At 45.4% G+C, this 20,779-nt stretch overlaps 1 protein-coding gene across 2 annotated transcripts in view; it reads right to left on the minus strand.

Moving 5' to 3' along the window:
- CLPTM1L (CLPTM1 like) overlaps positions 1–20,779 on the minus strand; it is a 115,305-nt gene that overhangs the window by 70,080 nt on the left and 24,446 nt on the right. For both annotated transcript variants that reach the window (XM_048839513.2, XM_075125480.1), the window contains exons 6-7: positions 14,256–14,373; positions 3,377–3,471 (exon numbers count right to left, since the gene is read on the minus strand). In XM_048839513.2, coding sequence (XP_048695470.1) covers positions 3,377–3,471; positions 14,256–14,373 — 213 coding nt within the window. The remainder of the gene's footprint in view (positions 1–3,376; positions 3,472–14,255; positions 14,374–20,779) is intronic.

Here is a 20,779-nt window from a genome sequence, read left to right on the forward strand (position 1 = left end):
CAGTGTAATCTACATTGACATTCATAAATCAACCTCTGTGGTCCACGAGGCATCGAATAACAATGGAATACTTCAGTTTATGTACTCATGTGCCCTTTGAGGAGCGCAAACTATACGCACTAGTCCCATCAATGGCCCTCGTGCATTTCGGAAACTGCATTCTCTAACAGCCAGCAATTACTTCAGGAATATCTTTTATACTTGGCCCTCAGGGTAAAACCACACACATCTGAATGCTTCAGAAGCCTCCATCCCCACTGTACCCACAGTCTACTTTCCAACCCCAGACTGGTTGGCAATCTGGGGTAGCCAGCTTCCAGAGTGCTCTAGGAACCCGTGTCTCAACTGGCACGACCACCCTCATGCACTTGTCTTTAGGGAAGGTCGGGAGAGGCTGCTCGCAAAGTTCCAGAAATGTATCTTTCTTCATGTGAAAGTTCTGGACCTGCTACTGGTCATCCCAGATCTGCAAAATGATTTGGTCTCACCAATCTGAGCTTGTGGCCCTGCTCTAGAAGTCCCAGAAGGGGGTATCCGTGGCTATCCCAAGAGTCATGAGCGGCAGCAGCCAGTTCAAGTCTGCCATGTCTGTGTCCTGCTCCATCAGAAGTTCTCTCAGGCACCTTTGATGGGTCAGAAAATATTGCTGAAATGTCCATCATCTCATGGAATTTCTGCCCATTTCTTGAAACAGCGAGAGAAATTCTTAAAGTGGCACATCTCCTTGGTATTGCCGGCTCCGGTTGCTGAGAGCACACAGACAAAAACAATGGCTTGGCAAGATGTTTGCAGAATTGTCAAGCTTCCTGTAACATGCAGGGTGGATCCCACACTGCACCACAGTCAAAGGACTACAGAGACCATGTTTTGGGAAAGCGCTATTAAGTCTGGGATGTGGTTGGTTGAAATCTGTTCTGTGTGATACAGTGTGGATGCCAGAGCCCTGGGTTCAAGCCCAGGTTAGAATATTATTTACTTAGGGTTGATAATCAATGTAGATCAGTGGTTCCCAAACTTGTTCCGCCGCTTGTGCAGGGAAAGCCCCTGGCGGGCCGGGACACTTTGTTTACCTGCTGCGTCCGCAGATTCGGCCGACCACCGCTCCTAGTGGCCGCGGTTCACTGCTCCAGGCCAATAGGAGCTGCTGGAAGCAGCGGCCAGTAATTCCCTGCTTTGAGCAGCTCCCATTGGCCTGCAGCAGTGAACCGCGGCCACTGGGAGCAGCGATCAGCCGAACCTGCGGACGCAGCAGGTAAACAAACTGGCCCGGCCTACCAGGGGCTTTCCCTGCACAAGTGGCGGAACAAGTTTGGGAACCACTGATGTAGATGCTTAAACCCTGGGTTCTCTAATCTAGGGTTCACTGACCTGAGTCCCACTAAATCTGGGCTTACATTTCAGTGCAGACAAACCCTTATGGGCCACTTTCTTCAGCAGCTGCTGAGCAGCAAAGGGGAGGAGTAGCAGCAGTGTGCTAGCCTGAAGTGCCATGCAGGAAATTTGACCATCTATATACCAGGTTATATAGAGTGGACAGACTAGCCACCAAAGGCTTGGGAAGACTAGGTGGAGATTCTTCCAGAGTGCTGCTGGAGACCTGCTTGTTGTCAGAGCCATTGCCCCAAGACTCGAAGTAGTACTGGCCTGAGTGGACTCTGGTCAGGCCCAGGAGGACAGGCAATATGAGGGGCACACTCACTGCACATTTCTGCTGCTGAAGGAATATGGGCAAATGAATAATAAGGGCATTTTCCTCAATGTTTTGTTCCATTAAGAGTTGAAGTCATCTGCTTGGAGATAAGTACCTTGCTGGAAGCAACAAGGTGCAGGTGCTTCTTGGGTAAGGTAATAATGATCTCAGATGACTGGTCACTACATCAAAATGGAATAGTAGAAGGAACCCCATTAGCCCATACTGTTAAATGGGTAGGTGCAGAAAGAATTTTACTATTGGTGAATTAGTTCATACAATCACATGAGAGACAGAACAGTGTTTGAGCAGAAGAAAAAGCATGACCTCCTGCTGAAGGCCTGATGACAGTTTTATGAATTTGTAAGGTTTGTTGCTGAGCCACGAAACAATAAATAGACTAATAGAGAATTCTGAGTGTGCGCACACATTTCTCTAGCAAGGACATAAACCATTCTTGGAGAACACAAATCTCCCACTGCTTGAAGGGCAAGACAGTATTAACACAAAATAGTCCAGATTCTCTGCTTCATTTCCCTCCCTTTACTCTGATGTGGCCATTTTTTGCCTAAACTCCCCAGCTGAGGACTCTCCTGGCATAGAGGAACTAAGTCAGTATAACTAGCCCCTAAATGCCCTTGTAACAATGACATAAGGTGTCTCAGTGGCATAAAGAATGACACCCAGAGACTGTGTGCTCTGGCAATTTCCAACTGGCAGACAGCGCCCTTGACAGTGGTACCATCTGGCAAGTTTAGAGCAGACCCATGGCTATTTAGACTCCACTAGGGACATCGTTTGTGCAGAATCAGTGAGGGAATCAGAACTGTAATCTGTTCGACAGTTACGTTCCGTCCTCGCTGCTAGAAAATCTCAAAGCAGAAAATCTGAGCCAGCATTCATATGCAATGCTTTTCAGGTTTTCGTTTAACTCAGGTTAAATAAAGAAATTGACACTACATTATTTCACTTAAGAGTTAAATATTTTTACATGTCAATTAAGAAGGTTACATTTTCTATAAAAGTTGATAATTTATAAACTAATAATTCTTTCCAGGAGATAAAAATTTTATTTCTCACAATCAGACAAGTATCAATTGTATCTATAACCCTTCACTAATTTCTGATTACAGTCTACATTAATTTTTAAACCAATATGTATATTCAACAGCAGATCAAGTTGCTGTTTTGTTATGAGGATGGGTGATCAATGAACAGTTGAATTCTTATTTGCAAACTGGCTGGCAGCCAGCGCTGAAAATTGAAGCCATTAACCTTTCCGTTATCCACTGGTGCAGTGTGATCAACAAACAACTCAGGTAAGAGGACAGCCAGTTACACAAGGAAATCTAGTAATTCTCTTTCTGGGAAGGACTGGACTGGGGGGGGGACCCCCTAATTTTTAAATTGGATTTGGGAGTAGAAATCCGTTTTTCTGGCTTAAATTTCAGAACATATTGCATAAATGTTCCCTTGCAGAACATAACGTTTTGCTATTGAATTTTCTATTTGTATTTATGAAGGAAAAATCGGCATAGCATAGCACATGTATTGACATTAATATTTCCAAAAACAATTACTGGTAATTTAGAGAAATGTGAGGGTCAGTGCTCAAAGTACCTTTCCTTTTATTGTTTACTTATACTTAAGTGTATACCGCTTAAAAACAGCACGTGATCCACTTACATGGAATGCTGCTACAAAGAATGTCAAAGCCAAAAAGTACAGGTTAGTATCCACAAAAATTCCTTTTACTTCATCTGCATCCTTTTCTGAAAAGCCTGGAAGAAAGAGTAGATAAAATGTGAAAAGTACCAAAAAATTAGCATTACAGCTATTAGTATAGTAGATTCAAGTATAAAGGAAGCCCTTTTTAAGTGGCACAAGTTTTAATAATAATAATAAAATAAAATAAAAACTGGATGCTGGCTTTTCTTACAAAAATCAGGTTTTGTACGTTTTACCTAAAAACATTTTGAGCTAGTAATTTATAAGGTATTGATCTTGACCAGTCACTAAATTTGGTTCTACAAGAGTTTGTCTAGCCTTTAAAATCAGCTCCAAAACGAATGAGGAAAGGGGAACTAAGGGGAACTAACATTTTATACACCTAAAAAAACCCAATCAATTAACAGCAGGATACAACTGTCTGTAATGGGCCACTCTCTTACCACTTCAAAAGTTATTTTTCCTCCCTTGGTATCCTGCTGTTAATTGATTCCTCTCATTAGACTGACATCACACTTGGTAAAGCAACCCCCATCCTTTCACGTATTTATACCTGCTTCTGTATTTTCACTTCATACATCTGATGAAGTGGGGTTTAGCCCACGAAAGCTTATGCCCAAATAAATCTGTTAGTCTCAAAGGTGCCACAAGGACTCCACATTTTTGCTGATAAGAGACTAACACGGCTACCACTCAAACCATTTTATATACCTATATGCCACGAAGCATTTAGGGAGGAACAGTCCGGGAGGAGTGGGAGGAGTGGTAGATACGCTGGAGGGGAGGGATAGGATACAGAAGGACCTAGACAAATTGGAGGATTGGGCCAAAAGAAATCTGATGAGGTTCAATAACGATAAGGGCAGGGTCCTGCACTTAGGACGGAAGAACCCAATGCACAGCTACAGACTAGGGACCGAATGGCTAGGCAGCAGTTCTGCGGAAAAGGACCTAGGGGTGACAGTGGACGAGAAGCTGGATATGAGTCAGCAGTGTGCCCTTGTTGCCAAGAAGGCCAATGGCATTTGGGGATGTATAAGTAGGGGCATAGCGAGCAGATCGAGGGACGTGATCGTTCCCCTCTATTCGACATTGGTGAGGCCTCATCTGGAGTACTGTGTCCAGTTTTGGGCCCCACACTTCAAGAAGGATGTGGATAAATTGGAGAGAGTCCAGCAAAGGGCAACAAAAATGATTCGGGGTCTGGAACACATGAGTTATGAGGAGAGGCTGAGGGACCTGGGATTGTTTAGCCTGCAGAAGAGAAGAATGAGGGGGGATTTGATAGCTGCTTTCAACTACCTGAAAGGGGGTTCCAAAGAGGATGGCTCTAGACTGTTCTCAATGGTAGCAGATGACAGAACGAGGAGTAATGGTCTCAAGTTGCAGTGGGGGAGGTTTAGATTGGATATTAGGAAAAACTTTTTCACTAAGAGGGTGGTGAAACACTGGAATGCGTTACCTAGGGAGGTGGTAGAATCTCCTTCCTTAGAGGTTTTTAAGGTCAGGCTTGACAAAGCCCTGGCTGGGATGATTTAACTGGGATTTGGTCCTGCTTCGAGCAGGGGGTTGGACTAGATGACCTTCTGGGGTCCCTTCCAACCCTTATATTCTATGATTCTATGATTTGCTGACTGTAATGAGGTGTCATTAATCGGGAAGGCAACCCTTTCCAGAATTGTTGCCTGAAGAATATTCAGAGATTCCAAGGCAGAAAGGACCATTGTACTCATCTAGTCTGACCTCTTGTATAACACAGGCCACAGAACTTCCCCAAAATAATTCCTAGAACATAGCTTTTAGAAAAACATCCGATCTTGATTTTAAAATGGTCACTGATGGAGAATCCTAGCGTATACCTGCACAAAGTAAGTCCTGGTAAGATTTTAAATCCTCTGGGTGGGGAGAACAAGGAATCTGGGATTACGGAGTTGTCCAGGAAAGGAGAGGATGGGACTGCTGGAATCCCTAGCATCACTTGGGGTAGAGGTTACTCCTTTGGCAAAGGCTGCCCCAAGAAGAGGTGTCTCAAGAGGACAGACCTCCTCTTGCATCTGTAACAGAGGCCACTCTTGGGGCTGGTACATCTCAGGATCAAGGGAATTGCCCCCCGGACTGGAGCAGAAATCTAGACTTCTTCAAGCAGGGAGTACCCCACAGGTCCCAAGGTGATCACTGTGAGCGAGAGTATTGCATAGGGGGTCAATACATTGAGGATGCCAAGGATCTGCCCTTACTGTAAGAACAGCTGTGCTCTCAGTGCAGAAGCTTTCCCTTTGCTGCCCATTGGAAGATCTTTGGGACTTTTTGCCAAGGCAAAGACCAACAGGAGGAATCCATATTAGAGTCAGAAGAACCCTCTCAGAAGTCCTTGGGCACTGTTGGTGGCCACTCCGGCAGGACCACAGAATAGTCCAATTTATCCATAGTCTAATGAGAGAAGGGCAAAGTTGGTATCAAGGATGGGACTGTTGTCAGTACCGGAAAATCTTCAGTGACAGTACCAAAGAGCACAACAGAGTTGTTGTGGGTTTCAAAGGGCACTTGTGTTAACAGAAATTAATGGTGACTAAACAGAGGACAGATGGCACCAAGAACAAAGGGCATATCGGTGCTGCCCGACAGGCATCTACACCAAGGAAGGTGCCTGTGGTTTCACTGGTACCGAGGGCATCGACAGTAAGCGGCCTCAACCCTGAGTTTGTAGAATTTGAGGGGCCTGAAACAGCTGGCAGTGCCAATAGTACACCCGCCTTCTGAGTAAGAGGGGATGCTGGTAGACAGGCAGAATAAGTCTGTTGTTACCATGTAGGCTTGTGGGATTGTTGATACCAAAAAGCAGTGTCACCATAGATACCAGACTCAATTGTTGACCACCAGGTGGGCCCCGAGTCAGTGGTACAGTACTGGGAATCTCCAGTCTTGATGTGGATTGACAGTTTGGCTGTACCCTGGATCTTGTGGATGTTGGGAAGCTATCTTCGACAAAGAGAACACCTCTCTCCTCAATTTCGAACATTCCTGATCTGTTTTGTGGGTCTCTTCTGGGGTACCTCAGGGAACACAGATCGACCCCTTCCTCCTCGTGGGGAGAGTCAGAGTCCAGGGGTCTGTCTACCAGTGTTGATGCAGAAGGTGGCTGGCTGAGGACTGCCAGTCCTGCTAGCGGAAGAGGGTCTTGGTGCTAGTTTAAGCTTCATAGCCTGTTCCAACAAAAGCTGCTTCAGGCAAAGGTCTCTTGCAATATGTGTTCTCACAACAGATTATAAATTCTCCTTAATGTGACTTTCACCTACACGCAGCAAGTGTAGGAGTCTACTGTTGGGAATAGAAAGTCCACCTAATACGCAACGTTTGAAGGCCTGGTCAACGCTGCATGCCCTACAGTGCTGAGCTCCAGAAATTACTATAAAGACTAACTATATTATACTACAGATACTATTAAAAGAACTCTTTACAGGAGAAGTCCCAGTGACACAAGTGTGGTGCAGAGAGAAAAAGCCATGAGAAGACTCGCCCGGGGGAGCTCCAACTAAGGCTACTGGTGGTATGAAGGGACTGAGGGGGATTACGGTATGTCACCCTTATATTGCTTCAGAAGGGGCTACGAGGCAACACAGGGTGGATGCGCCGTTCCAATAGGTACCACGGTAGGGAAAAGTCTCCAATTCTGATGCCCTCAGCACAAACGCACCTGAGTGAAATACCCATCTGCAACCACTCAAAGAACGTCTTGTAGGTATAACCTACATTGCTTAGTGGACTATAACCCTCAAAAGTGACTCTGAAAAGGACTTAAGAAATGATCGTGGATAACCAACTGAACATGTACTCCCAGCTCTAGCTAGAAGGGCTAAAGATCAGACAAACAAATATTGAGGAAGGACATGGTATCATCCCAGCATATGGCTCTCGTGAGACTACTGTATCTAGCAGCAATTTAAACGGAATGATGAAAAACTGGAAAGAGTTTAGAGAAAAGCCACAAGAATGATCCAGAATCTGAGAAACAGGGCTTACAGTGAGAAATTTTAAGAAGGCCAATTGATCTAGCTTATTCAAAAGGTTAAAAGATGACAGTATATAAATACCAACACAGGGACAAGACACTGATACTAGAAGGTTCTTTAACCAAGCAGAAAAAGTCATAAAGAGATCCAATGGAAAGAAACTGAAGTCAGCAAAGTTCAAACTGAAAATAAAATGCACATTTTTAACTGTGAGGATAATCAACGGATTACCGAGGTTTGTGGTAAATTCTCCATCATTCGGAGTCTTTAAATTAAGACTGGATGTGTTTAGAAAGATTAAACTACGAGTTACTGAGCTAGATGCAGGAATTACTTGGTGAAATTCTATGCTCTGTTTTATACAGATTAGACTAGATCATAATGTTCCTTTCTGACCTTAATCCATGTCTTTCCTTTATCCTGTATTTTCAGGAAAGGAGTTTTCTTATTAAACAGGATTTAAAGTTTCCAGTACTAGAGAGCCCTTTCTTAAAGAGATTTTTTTTTTAAATAAGGGAACTTGGAATGTTGTGAGACGATTGGACAGGGAAATTCCTGTGTCTTCCTTTCCCATTTAATAACTAAATTTAATGGGTAAGAGCCATCACATCCTCTCAAGATAGATGTGTGGGATTTTAAAACGTTTCATACATATTTGTCCTGTTTCAACAAATCTATTGGAGTTGAAATATAAGATCATAATAGTAGTACTGGGCACTAGTGAAAATAAACTCCTAAATTTTGTTATCTTGAGATCTCTGAACTATGAGGAATGTATCAGATACTGATTCAGATTTTGTTTTTGGATACTTCAACTGTTATTTTTAAGAGATTGGAAAAAGCTTGGGAAGAATTCACTCCTTCCCTGTTGGCCCTTTTATGCTGCCGTTGTAGTGCAGAAGTTTTTTTACAGCCCAGATCTGGCTTGGGAAACTCCGGCCTGCTGCAGGTTTTGCACAAGGCAATTTATGCTGCCTATTATGCCTCTGCCACATGTGCCAGGATTGGAGGCATGAAGAGACACAGAACTTCCACCCATATGCAGCTGGGGACAGGATACCTAAGATACCCGGGGGACCACAACTGCAGCCCAGAATCAGGAATGTGAGAAGGTGGCTTCAATGTACCTTAGTTCTTCCTCTCCCAGGATGTGAGTTTTGTGCAGCGCCTTTAAAAGACAAGTGTAATATCTAACTCCCTGACTCCCCCTTTCATGAAAGCATAGATTTAGCATGCCTGGAATCTTGTGACTCTGTACAAATTTGCACAGTTACTCTTCGAGAAAGCATGTAAGTTTAGACACTTTTTTCACAAATTATTGAACATTGCACTTGAGACAATTTTTTATTACAACTGCAATGTTAAGAGATAACTTGGAACCAGCTGAGCAGAGAACAGCAGAGAGGCTAACAGAGGGAGTTTGCCTGGGATCTGTCTGAGAGGAGGTACACTAAGGGCTGCATTAGGGAGCCTGTGTTGGTGAGTATCTAAGTCTCTGTTGTGGAGACAGTTTCACAGTTTGACCGTGTGCTTCATTGGTTGTTTGTTTGAAAAGTGTGAATTAGGAGTGCTTTGTTCCAGGTGAGCCTTGAGTGAGACTGACTGTTATAAAAAGCCAGTCAGCTGTGAACCACCTGAGCAGCAAAGAGCAGAGAGGCTAACAGAAGGAGTTTGCTTGGGGAGAGCCCCCTGAGGCTTTCATTTTGCCAGCTTCTCTGAGTAGTTACTACAACTCCTGAGGAAGCTCGTAGAAGGAAGGTAATATGGATGGGGAGTGTTCAGCTGTTGTGACCTGCACTGGATGTGCCATGTTTGTCTTTCTTCCACAGGACAGAAGCGACTTTGTCTGTACAAAGTGCAAGCTGGTCTTTATATTAGAAGAGAAGGTTCAAGGTCTAGAGAAACAAGTATCAACCCAGCGTTGCATAAGAGAAACTGAAGATTTCCTGGACAGACGTCAGGATATGCTTCTATGGACACAATGTTCTGAAGATTCAGAGCAGGCTGCACAGCGGGGCAGGATGGTGAAAAAATTTGGCAGCATGTGACCTTCAGAAGAAGAAAGGGGAGCGTCCATGTATCAGCAGCGCAGATACAGATAAGCAACCGTTTTCATGTTCTCTCCACAGGTACTAATGCGGAGAGTGGACTAGATGATACATCTGAGGGAATGGAACAGAAGGAGATTCCGCCGATTGGAAGGCATGAGATGCACTGTCCTAGGGATGGGGGTTCCATGACCACCACTCCCAAGAGGAGGAAGCGGGTGGTGGTGGTCAGGGACTCTCTCCTCAGGGGGACTGAGTCATCTATCTGCTGCCCCGACCGGGAAAACAGAGAAGTCTGCTGCTTCCCAGGAGCTAGAATTCATGATGTGACGGAGAGACTGCCGAGACTCATCAAGCCCTCGGATCGCTACCCCTTCCTGCTTCTCCACATGGGCACCAATGATACTGCCAAGAATGACCTTGAGCGGATCACTGCAGACTATGTGGCTCTAGAAAGAAGGATAAACAAGTTTGAGGTGCAAGTGGTGTTTTCATCCATCCTCCCCATAGAAGGAAAAGGCCTGGGTAGAGACAGTTGAATCGTGGAAGTCAATGAATGGCTACGCAGGTGGTCTTGGAGAGAAGGCTTTGGATTCTTTGACCATGGGATGGTGTTCCAAGAAGGAGAAGTGCTAGGTAGAGACGGGCTCCACCTAACGAAGAGAGGAAGACCATCTTTGCAAGCAGGCTGGCTACCCTAGTGAGGACGGCTTTAAACTAGGTTCACCGGGTGAAGGAGACCAAAGCCCTGAAGTAAGTGGGGACGTGGGATACTGGGAGGAAGCACGAGCAGGAGAACGTGAAAGGGGAGGGCTCTTGCCTCATACTAAGAAAGCAAGACAAACAGCAAGTTCTCTCAAGTGCCTAAACACAAATGCAAGAAGCCTGGGAAACTAGCAGGGAGAACTGGAAGTCCTGGCACAGTCAAGGAATTGTGATGTGATTGGAATAACAGAGACTCCGTGGGATAACTCACATGACTGGAGTACTGTTATGAATCGATATAAACTGTTCAAGGAGGACAGGCAGAGCTGAAAAGGTGGGGGAAGTTGCATTGTATGTAAGAGTAGCATGACTGCTCAGAGCTCTGGTATGAAACCGCAGAAAAACCTGAGTGTGTCTGGATTAAGTTTAGAAGCGTGAGCAACAAGGGCGATGTCGTGGTGGGAGTCTGCTATAGACCACCGGATCAGGGGGATGAGGTGGACGAGGCTTTCTTCCGGCAACTCACGGAAGTTACTAGATCGCAGGCCCTGGTTCTCATGGGAGACTTCAATCACCCAGATATCTGCTGGGAGAGCAATACGGCGGTGCACAGAAAATCCAGGAAGTTTTTGGAAAAGGTAGGGGTCAATTTCCTGGTGCAAGTGCTAGAGGAACCAACTAGGGGCAGAGCTCTTCTTGACCTGCTGCTCACAAACCGGGAAGAATTAGTAGGGGAAGCAAAAGTGGATGGGAACCTGGGAGGCAGTGACCATGAGATGTTCAAGTTCAGGATCCTGACACAGGGAAGAAAGGAGAGCAGCAGAATACGGATCCTGAATTTCAGAAAAGCAGACTTTGACTCCCTCAGGGAACTGATGGGCAGAATCCCCAGGGAGAATAACATGAGGGGGAAAGGAGTCCAGGAGAGCTGGCTGTATTTTAAAGAATCCTTATTGAGGTTACAGGGACAAACCATCCCTATATGTAGAAAGAATAGTAAATATGTCAGGCGACCACCTTGGCTTAACAATGAAATCCTTGCTGATCTTAAATACAAAAAAGAAGCTTACAAGAAGTGGAAGATTGGACAAACGACCAGGGAAGAGTATAAAAATATTGCTGAGGCATGCAGGAGTGAAATTAGGAAGGCCAAATCACACCTGGAGGTGCAGCTAGCAAGAGATGTTAAGAGTAACAAGAAGGGTTTCTTCAGGTATGTTAGCAACAAGAAGGAAGTCAAGGAAAGTGTGGGGCCCTTACTGAATGAGGGAGGCAACCTAGTGACAGAGGATGTGGAAAAAGCTAATGTACTCAATTTTTTTTTGCCTCTGTCTTCACAAACAAAGTCAGCTCCCAGACTGCTGCAGTGGGCAGCACAGCACGTGGAGGAGGTGACCAGCCCTCTGTGAAGAAAGAAGTGGTTTGGGACTATTTAAAAGAGCTGGACAAGCACAAATCCATGGGGCAGGATGCACTGCATCCAAGACTGCTAAAGGAGTTGGCGGATGTGTTTGCAGAGCCATTGGCCATTATCTTTGAAAACTCATGGCAATCGGGGGAGGTCCCGGACGACTGGAAAAAGACTAATGTAGTGCCCCTCTTTAAAAAGGAAAGGAGGAGGATCCGGGGAACTACAGGCCAGTCAGCTTCACCTCAGTCCCTGGAAAAATCATGGAGCAGGTCCTCAAGGAATCAATTCTGAAGCACTTAGAGGAGAGGAAAGTGATCAGGAACAGTCAGCATGTGTTCACCAAGGGCAAGTCATGCCTGACTAATCTAATTGCCTTCTATGACGAGATAACTGGCTCTGTGGATGAGTGGAAAGCAGTGGACGTGCTGTTCCTTGAATTTAGCAAAGCTTTTGACACGGTCTCCCACAGTATTCTTGCCAGCAACTTAAAGTAGGATGGTCTGGATGAATGGACGATAAAGTGAATATCTGGCTAGATTGTCGGGTTCAATGGGTAATGATCAATGGCTCCATGTTTAGTTGGCAGCCGGTATCAAGTGGAGTGCCCAAAGGGTCGGTCCTGGGGCCGGTTTTGTTCAATATCTTCATTAATGATCTGGAGGATGGTGTGGATTGCACCCTCAGCAAGTTTGCAGATGACACTAAACTGGGAAGAGAGGTAAATACGCTGGAGGGTAGGGATAGGATACAGATGGACCTGGACAAATGAGAGGATTGGGCCAAGAGAAATCTGATGAGGTTCAACAAGGACAAGTGCAGAGTCCTGAACTTAGGATGGAAGAATCCGTTGCACCGCAACAGACTAGGGACCAAATGGCTCGGCAGCAGTTCTGCAGAAAAGGACCTAGGGGTTACAGTGGACGAGAAGCTGGATAGGAGTCAACAGTGTGCCCTTGTTGCCAAGAACGCCAATGGCATTTTGGGATGTATAAGTAGGGGCATTGCCAGCAGATCGAGGGACGTGATCGTTCCCCTCTATTCGACATTGGTGAGGCCTCATCTGGAGTACTGTGTGTAGTTTTGGGCCCCACACTACAAGAAGGATGTGGAAAAACTGGAAAGAGTCCAGCGGCAGGCAACAAAAATGATTAGGGGACTGGAACACATGACTTATGAGGAGAGGCTGAGGGAACTGGGATTGTTTAGTCTGCAGAAGAGAAGAATGAGGGGGGATTTGATAGCTGCTTTCAACTACCTGAAAGGGGGTTCTAAAGAGGATCAATCTAGACTGTTCTCCGTGGTAGCAGATGACAGAACAAGGAATAATGGTCTCAAGGTGCAGTGGCAGAGGTTTAGGTTGGATTTTAGGAAAAAATTTTTCACTAGGAGGGTGGTGAAATATTGGAATGCATTACCTAGGGAGGTGGTGGAATCTCCTTCCTTAGAAGTTTTTAACATCAGGCTTGACAAAGCCCTGGCCAGGATGATTTAGTTGGAGACTGGTCCTGCTTTGAGCAGGGGGTTCGACTAGATGACTTCCTGAGGTCTCTTCCAACCCTGATATTCTATGATTCTATAATTATTTACTCAGCCACCCTTTACTTTCTATTTCTTTTTCCAGAATGGCTCTCCCTTTCTGTTTTACCTGCCTAAATTGTGTTACTTTAAAGAGATTTTCAGTACTGACTTCTGTATCTGACCATCCGAAGATACAAAATCACAGAAAATTTCTTATCAGTGTTATTCATTAAAAAAAAATCTCATGTATTAAATATTTTATCTATGTTATAACAAAGACACAATTTTGAAAACTTTACAGAAGAAATCCAGAGTAGAATGGCAGGCAGTGTACAGTTCCTGAAGCTGGTTGGCTGCACAGCTGTAGCGAGGCAGAAAAATTACTGGTGAGCAAAATACATCACAGACAGGGCAGAGTCAAGGGAATGGAGAAGACATGATTGGCCTGCCAATGACCAGTCTATCTGGAGGTTAAATGTTTGATTTCTAAAATTTTCACTCATTCTGGATATCCAACTTGACATCCCTAGCAACTTAAATTCAGGTCCTAGGTACGCAACTCCAAATGAAGTCAATTGGAGAATGGAGGTATTTCTTAAGATTACGATCTCTGTATCAAATTAAACTACTTGAGAATTGAGGCAATCTGAATTAATGTAGGCCATAAAAGCATAAACTACCTCCTATAGTTTATCAGTCTGTTAGCAATTGGGCATTTCTCTTTTATGTATACTTTATTTTTAGTTAAGTGAATATAATGAAGTGTATTTTTTATTTAGGATTTTATTTTTCAGGAGTTGAAGATAAAACATTTTATTTTTTAAAAGTATACTCCAAACAGTGACTTTTGTTTTAAAGCAGCACTTATGGACTTTCACATGCAAAAGCCCCTAACAGCTAGTGGAAGGATCACTGCTCCCTTGAAATTAGTCTCAGCTGCTGATTTTATTGCTTAATTTTAACCACAACGTACTATATGTACAAACACAAGATGGTGTTTAGCAGAAACCCACAGATTTTTCTGATAATGTGTCAAACAAGATAGAAGAACTACACCATTTTATAGTACTGTAAAGGCAGTCAATATGTAGTTTATGTATTAGAAGTTAAGAACCTGACCTTCTGCTGTGAAAAAGTAAACATACCAAACTGCTGCAGGGAGAACACTGCATCTTGCATGTGGATCCAAAATCTGAGCTTTCCAAGAGATATTTTATCATATGACACTGTAAGAGGTAGCTCTGTCGTTGAACGGTTTATTATCTGCATTGGGACAGAAAATAGTCTTAACAACAAAATTAATATACATACAAATGGGAATGCAAACAGAAACAACAGTTAACGCTTTTAGGGGTTGTTTAATTTTCATAAAAAAACAAAGCATTTAAAACACCATGTATTTATATACTAAATGTGTAGTCTGTTCTATTCAGATTCTTATACAACCCTCATCTCTGAAGCACCTAGGCACCTCTGGTAAGTGCAGTAAGCAACATAACTAACATTTCCCACATGATTCATTCTCTCTTATCACCTCAGGAGGGGCAACTGGGTATTCAATGTTGTGTTTGTTTTCGAAGGGTCTCTATCTTACTTTCTTATGCATATGGGGGTCAGTCTTGTTGCCTGGGAGCTGGCAGATCTCTGATCTTAAGGGCACATCTACACTACCCACCAGATCGGCGGGCAGTGATCAATCCAGCGGGGGGTCAATTTATTGCGTCTAGTATAGTCTAGTATAGACGCAATAAATCGACCACTGAGCGCTCTCCCGTCGACTCCGGTACTCTACCAGAACGAGAAACGCAATCGGAGTCAACGGGAGAGTGTCAGCTGTCGACTTACTGCAGCGAAGACACCACAGTGAGTAGATTTAAGTACATCGACTATAGCTACGCTATTCATGCGGCTGAAGTTGGGTACCTTAGATCGACCCCACACGGTAGTGCAGACAAGCCCTGAGACTATTGCCTTAGTGAGGTAATAATCTAACACAGTGACTGGGTTATGGTGTCGTCTGTATTATAACTCAGCTTCAAATTCCCCATCCCTAACCCCATAGTTGACACTAACAAGGGCTCTCCCCCACATTCTCCCCTACTATTTGAAGTTGCTGCCCATTTCCCACTTCTCTAGTCCTGGCCAGATAGAGGGACATGACTCCCACACACAACCCCATCTCTCTAGGCTATGGTTGAGCAAGTCATGCCTGACTAATCTAACTGCCTTCTATGACGAGATAACTGGTTCTGTGGATGAAGGGAAAGCAGTGGACGTGTTGTTCCTTGACTTTAGCAAAGCTTTTGACACGGTCTCCCACAGTATTCTTGCCAGCAACTTAAAGAAGTATGGGCTGGATGAATGGACGATAAGGTAGATAGAAAGCTGGCTAGATTGTCGGGCTCAACGGGTACTGATCAACGGCTCCATGTCTAGTTGGCAGTCAGTATCAAGTGGAGTGACCCAAGGGTCGGTCCTGGGGCCAGTTTTGTTCAATATCTTCATTAATGATCTGGAGGATGGTGTGGATTGCACCCTCAGCAATTTGCAGATGACACTAAACTGGGAGGAGAGGTAAATACGCTGGAGGGTAGGGATAGGATACAGAGGGACCTAGACAAATTAGAGGATTGGGCCAAAGGAAATCTGATGAGGTTCAACAAGGACAAGTGCAGAGTCCTGCACTTAGGACGGAAGAATCCAACGAACCGCTACAGACTAGGGACCGAATGGCTAGGCAGCAGTTTTGCAGAAAAGGACTTAGGGGTGACAGTGGACGAGAAGCTGGATAGGAGTCAGCAGTGTGCCCTTGTTGCCAAGAAGGCCAATGGCATTTGGGGATGTATAAGTAGCGGCATAGCGAGCAGATCGAGGGACGTGATCGTTCCCCTCTATTCGACATTGGTGAGGCCTCATCTGGAGTACTGTGTCCAGTTTTGGGCCCCACACTACAAGAAGGATGTGGATAGATTGGAGAGAGTCCAGCGAAGGGCAACAAAAATGATTAGGGGTCTGGAACACATGAGTTATGAGGAGAGGCTGAGGGACCTGGGATTGTTTAGCCTGCAGAAGAGAAGAATGAGGGGGGATTTGATAGCTGCTTTCAACTACCTGAAAGGGGGTTCCAAAGAGGATGGCTCTAGACTGCTCTCAATGGTAGCAGATGACAGAACGAGGAGTAATGGTCTCAAGTTGCAGTGGGGGAGGTTTAGATTGGATATTAGGAAAAACTTTTTCACTAAGAGGGTGGTGAAACACTAGAATGCATTACCTAGAGAGGTGGTAGAATCTCCTTCCTTAGAGGTTTTTAAGGTCAGGCTTGACAAAGCCCTGGCTGGGATGATTTAACTGGGAATTGGTCCTGCTTCGAGCAGGGGGTTGGACTAGATGACCTTCTGGGGTCCCTTCCAACCCTGATATTCTATGATTCTCTCAGAACTATCATTTCAGGCTGTATTCATCTCCATGGGGTGTTCTCATTCATTTAAGAGCACCTGGGCCCCTTTATACCTCTTGAGTGTGCTATACTGCAGATGGATGTATAGAGCCTCTTCCCTGTACTTTAGACACAGAGGTCCTTCCCAAATCTCTATCTCCACTCTCTTGCCCCTCCTTGTCTCCTGCTGATGAATGCATTCCTTACAGTTCCACCAGTGCCACCTTCCTACCACCTCATGGCCCCTCCAAGCTTACCAGGGACAAGGAGTGGCAAAGAAGAAGGTGAAGCCAGTGTGTGGTGGTAGTAGCTCAGAGCAGCAGGCATAATGCAGGTGGTCGGAGCCATAGACATGATAGAAAGAATGGATGAGATGTTGAAGCAGTGGTGGTAGTCTGAGCAATTGGAGGAAGTATGGGGGGTTGGAGCAGAGAAGGGCTATCTGAGAGTGTATTAGAACAGTGTAGGGAATAGCAGGATGGGAAGAAAGGGATCAGAGTTGAAAAGCTGGGTTTTTGGGAGGACAGAGGCAAAGCCTCCCCATCATCATCCACAACCACCATGTTGGTCCCCTCTTCTAAAAACTCTCCCACCGACTCCATTTTAGTTCTTGCATTCGCTCCTCAGCTCTTCAACCTTTGGGACCCCTGCCAACATTGAGAGGAGGAAGAATCAGGTGTGCAGAACAGGCACAGAAATGGGGGAAGAAAGAGATGATGTATGGGCATACATCATTGTATGTATTCTGCATACAAGGTAATCACTGCAAGGAGTCAGAGAAAGTGAACGGGAAGGGTTGGGCTGTAGTACATAAGAGTGCCAAAAAGTTATTAAAAAAAACCAACCCCAAAGAAATTAAATGCCCAAGAATTTGTTAGTGCAGAGTTAAGCTTGTCCAGAGCTGCCTCATGCCTTTCCAGAAATCTGAACAGTGGACAAACTTACAGCATTTGTGGAATTGCTATGTAAACTAAGAATACAGAAATGTAATAATTTTATGAATACTATACATGACCTGGTTAATGAGAGGAAGTTACTGTGCTAAGACTTTCCTGTATGAACGCACTGATGTAGCTTAATAGAGAGCTGTGGAAAGAACATGAAAATGATAAGAACACCCCTGTGGACACTTGAAAGAATGTGCAAAGACAGCAGATTTAAGGAATATGCAAGCTTGTTTTGCCGGGCTGGGAACTTGGAGATCAAAAAGATTGAACAGCTTTTAAAAGGGGACTCTCCCTGAAGCAAAGGTAAGAAACAGTTTGGAATAGTCCATTCCCTTAACTCGCAGTCAGACCCTAGCGGTCTCCGAGGTCTATAGACCTGCCTGGATCCTAACCTGGAATATAAGAAGATACCTAGCAAAATAGACAGATGTCTAGCCTATGTTGTTTTCATATCTGTTTTTCTCTGAAATACTTTTGTTCTAAATAAATCTTCTCTAAGGAGGCTGTTTGGTCACAGATTACCACTGTCACTGCTTCCGGAGAAAACAAAACAACAGGGTCTAAGCCTGAGGCCTGGTCTACACTAGGAGTTTAGGTCGAATTTAGCAGCGTTAAATCGATGTAAACCTCCACCCGTCCACACGATGAAGCCCTTTTCTTCGACTTAAAGGGCTCTTAAAATCAATTTCCTTTTACTCCACCCCTGACAAGTGGATTAGCGCTTAAATTGGCCTTGCCGGCTCGAATTTGGGGTACTGTGGACGCAATTAGATGGTACTGGCCTCCGGGAGCTATCCCAGAGTGCTCTATCATGACCGCTCTGGACAGCACTCTCAACTCAGATGCACTGGCCAGGTAGACAGGAAAAGGCCCGCAAACTTTTGAATTTCAATTTCCTGTTTGCATGGTCACCTGCAGCTTGCCACGCTGGCCAGAGCTCATCAGTAGAGGTGACCATGATGGAGTCCCAGAATCGCAAAAGAGCTCCAGCATGGACCGAACGGGAGGTACGGGATCTGATCGCTGTATGGGGAGAGGAATCCGTGCTATCAGAACTCCGTTCCAGTTTTCGAAATGCCAAAACATTTGTCAAAATCTCCCAGGGCATGAAGGACAGAGGCCATAACAGGGACCCGAAGCAATGCTGCGTGAAAACTTAAGGAGCTGAGGCAAGCCTACCAGAAAACCAGAGAGGCAAACGGCCACTCCGGGTCAGAGCCCCAAATATGCTGCTTCTATGATGAGCTGCATGCCATTTTAGGGGGTTCAGCCACTACTACCCCAGCCGTGTTGTTTGACTCCTTCAATGGAGATGGAGGCAACACAGAAGCAGGTTTTGGGGACGAGGAAGATGATGAAGTTGTAGATAGCTCACAGCAAGCAAGCGGAGAAACTGGTTTTCCCCGACAGCCAGGAACCGTTTCTCACCCTGGACCTGGAGGCAGTTCCCCCCGAACCCACCCAAGGCTGCCTCCCGGACCCGCCAGGCAGAGAAGGGACCTCTGGTGAGTGTACCTTTTAAAATACTATACATGGTTTAAAAGCAAGCATGTTTAATGATTAATTTGCCCTGGCATTTGCGGCTCTCCTGGATGTACTCCCAAAGCCTTTGCAAAAGGTTTCTGGGGAGGGCAGCCTTATTCCGTCCACCATGGTAGGACACTTTACCACACCAGGCCAGTAGCACGTACTCGGGAATCATTGTAGAACAAAGCATTGCAGCGCATGTTTGCTGGCATTCAAACAACATCCGTTCTTTATATCTCTGTGTTATCCTCAGGAGAGTGATATCATTCATGGTCACCTGGTTGAAATACGGTGCTTTTCTTAATGGGACATTGAGAGGTGCCCGTTCCTGCTGGGCTGTTTGTCTCTGGCTGAACAGAAATGTTCCCCACTGTTAGCCATGGGGAGGGGTGAGGGGAGGCAAAATGCGACCTTGGAACGAAAGCACATGTGCTGTGTATGTAATGTTAACAGTAAGGTTTACTGTGAAAGAGTGTAGCCAAAATGTGTCTTTTTAAATACCACTGCCTCTTTTTTTTCTCCACCAGCTGCATGTGTTTCAAGGATCACAGGATCTTCTCCTTCCCAGAGGCTAGTGAAGATTAGAAGGCGAAAAAAATGCACTTGTGATGAAATGTTCTCTGAGCTCATGCTGTCCTCCCACACTGACATAGCACAGACGAACGTGTGGAGGCAGACAATGTCAGAGCGCAGGAAAGCACAACATGACCAGGAGGAGAGGTGGCAGGCTGAAGAGAGGGCTGAAGCTGAAAGGTGGCGGCAGCGTGGTGAGAGGAGGCAGGATTCAATGCTGAGGCTGCTGGAGGATCAAACCAATATGCTCCAGCATATGGTTGAACTGCAGGAAAGGCAGCAGGAGCACAGACCGCCGCTACAGCCCCTGTGTAACCAACCGCCCTCCTCTCCAAGTTCCATAGCCTCCTCACCCAGATGCCCAAGAACGCAGTGGGGGGCCCTCCGGCCACTCCACCCCAGAGGATTGCCCAAGCAACAGAAGGCTGGCATTCAATAAGTTTTAAACTTTTAAAGTGCTGTGTGGCCTTGTCCTTCCCTCCTCCACCACCCATCCTGGTGCTTCTCTCCTCCACCACCCCTCCTGGGCTACCTTGGTAGTTATCCCCCTATTTGTGTGATGAATGAGTAAAGAATGCATGAATGTGAAGCAACAATGACTTTATTGCCTCTGCAAGTGGTGATTGAAGGGAGGAGGGGAGGGTGGTTAGCTTACAGGGAAGTAGAGTGAACCAAGGGACAGGGGGTTTCATGAAGGAGAAACAAACAGAACTTTCACACCGTAGCCTGTCCAGTCATGAAACTGGTTTTCAAAGCTTCTCTGATGCGCACCGCACCATCCTGTGCTCTTCTAACCACCCTGGTGTCTGGCTGTGCGAAACCAGCAGCCAGGCGATTTGCCTCAACCTCCCACCCCGCCATAAACATCTCCCCTTTACTCTCACAGATATTGTGGAGAGCACAGCAAGCAGTAATAACAGTGGGAATATTGGTTTCGCTGAGGTCAAACCAAGTCAGTAAACTGCACCAGCACACTTTTAAACATCCAAATGCACATTCTACCACCATTCTGCACTTGCCCAGTCTATAGTTGAACAGCTCCTGACTACTGTCCAGGCTGCCTGTGTATGGCTTCATGAGCCATGGCATTAAGGGGTAGGCTGCGTCCCCAAGGATAACTATAGGCATTTCAACATCCCCAACAGTTATTTTCTGGTCTGGGAATAAAGTCCCTTCTTGCAGCTTT

The sequence above is a fragment of the Caretta caretta genome, chromosome 2 (assembly GCF_965140235.1).
Source record: "Caretta caretta isolate rCarCar2 chromosome 2, rCarCar1.hap1, whole genome shotgun sequence".
In the NCBI taxonomy this organism is placed as follows: Eukaryota; Metazoa; Chordata; order Testudines; family Cheloniidae; genus Caretta; species Caretta caretta.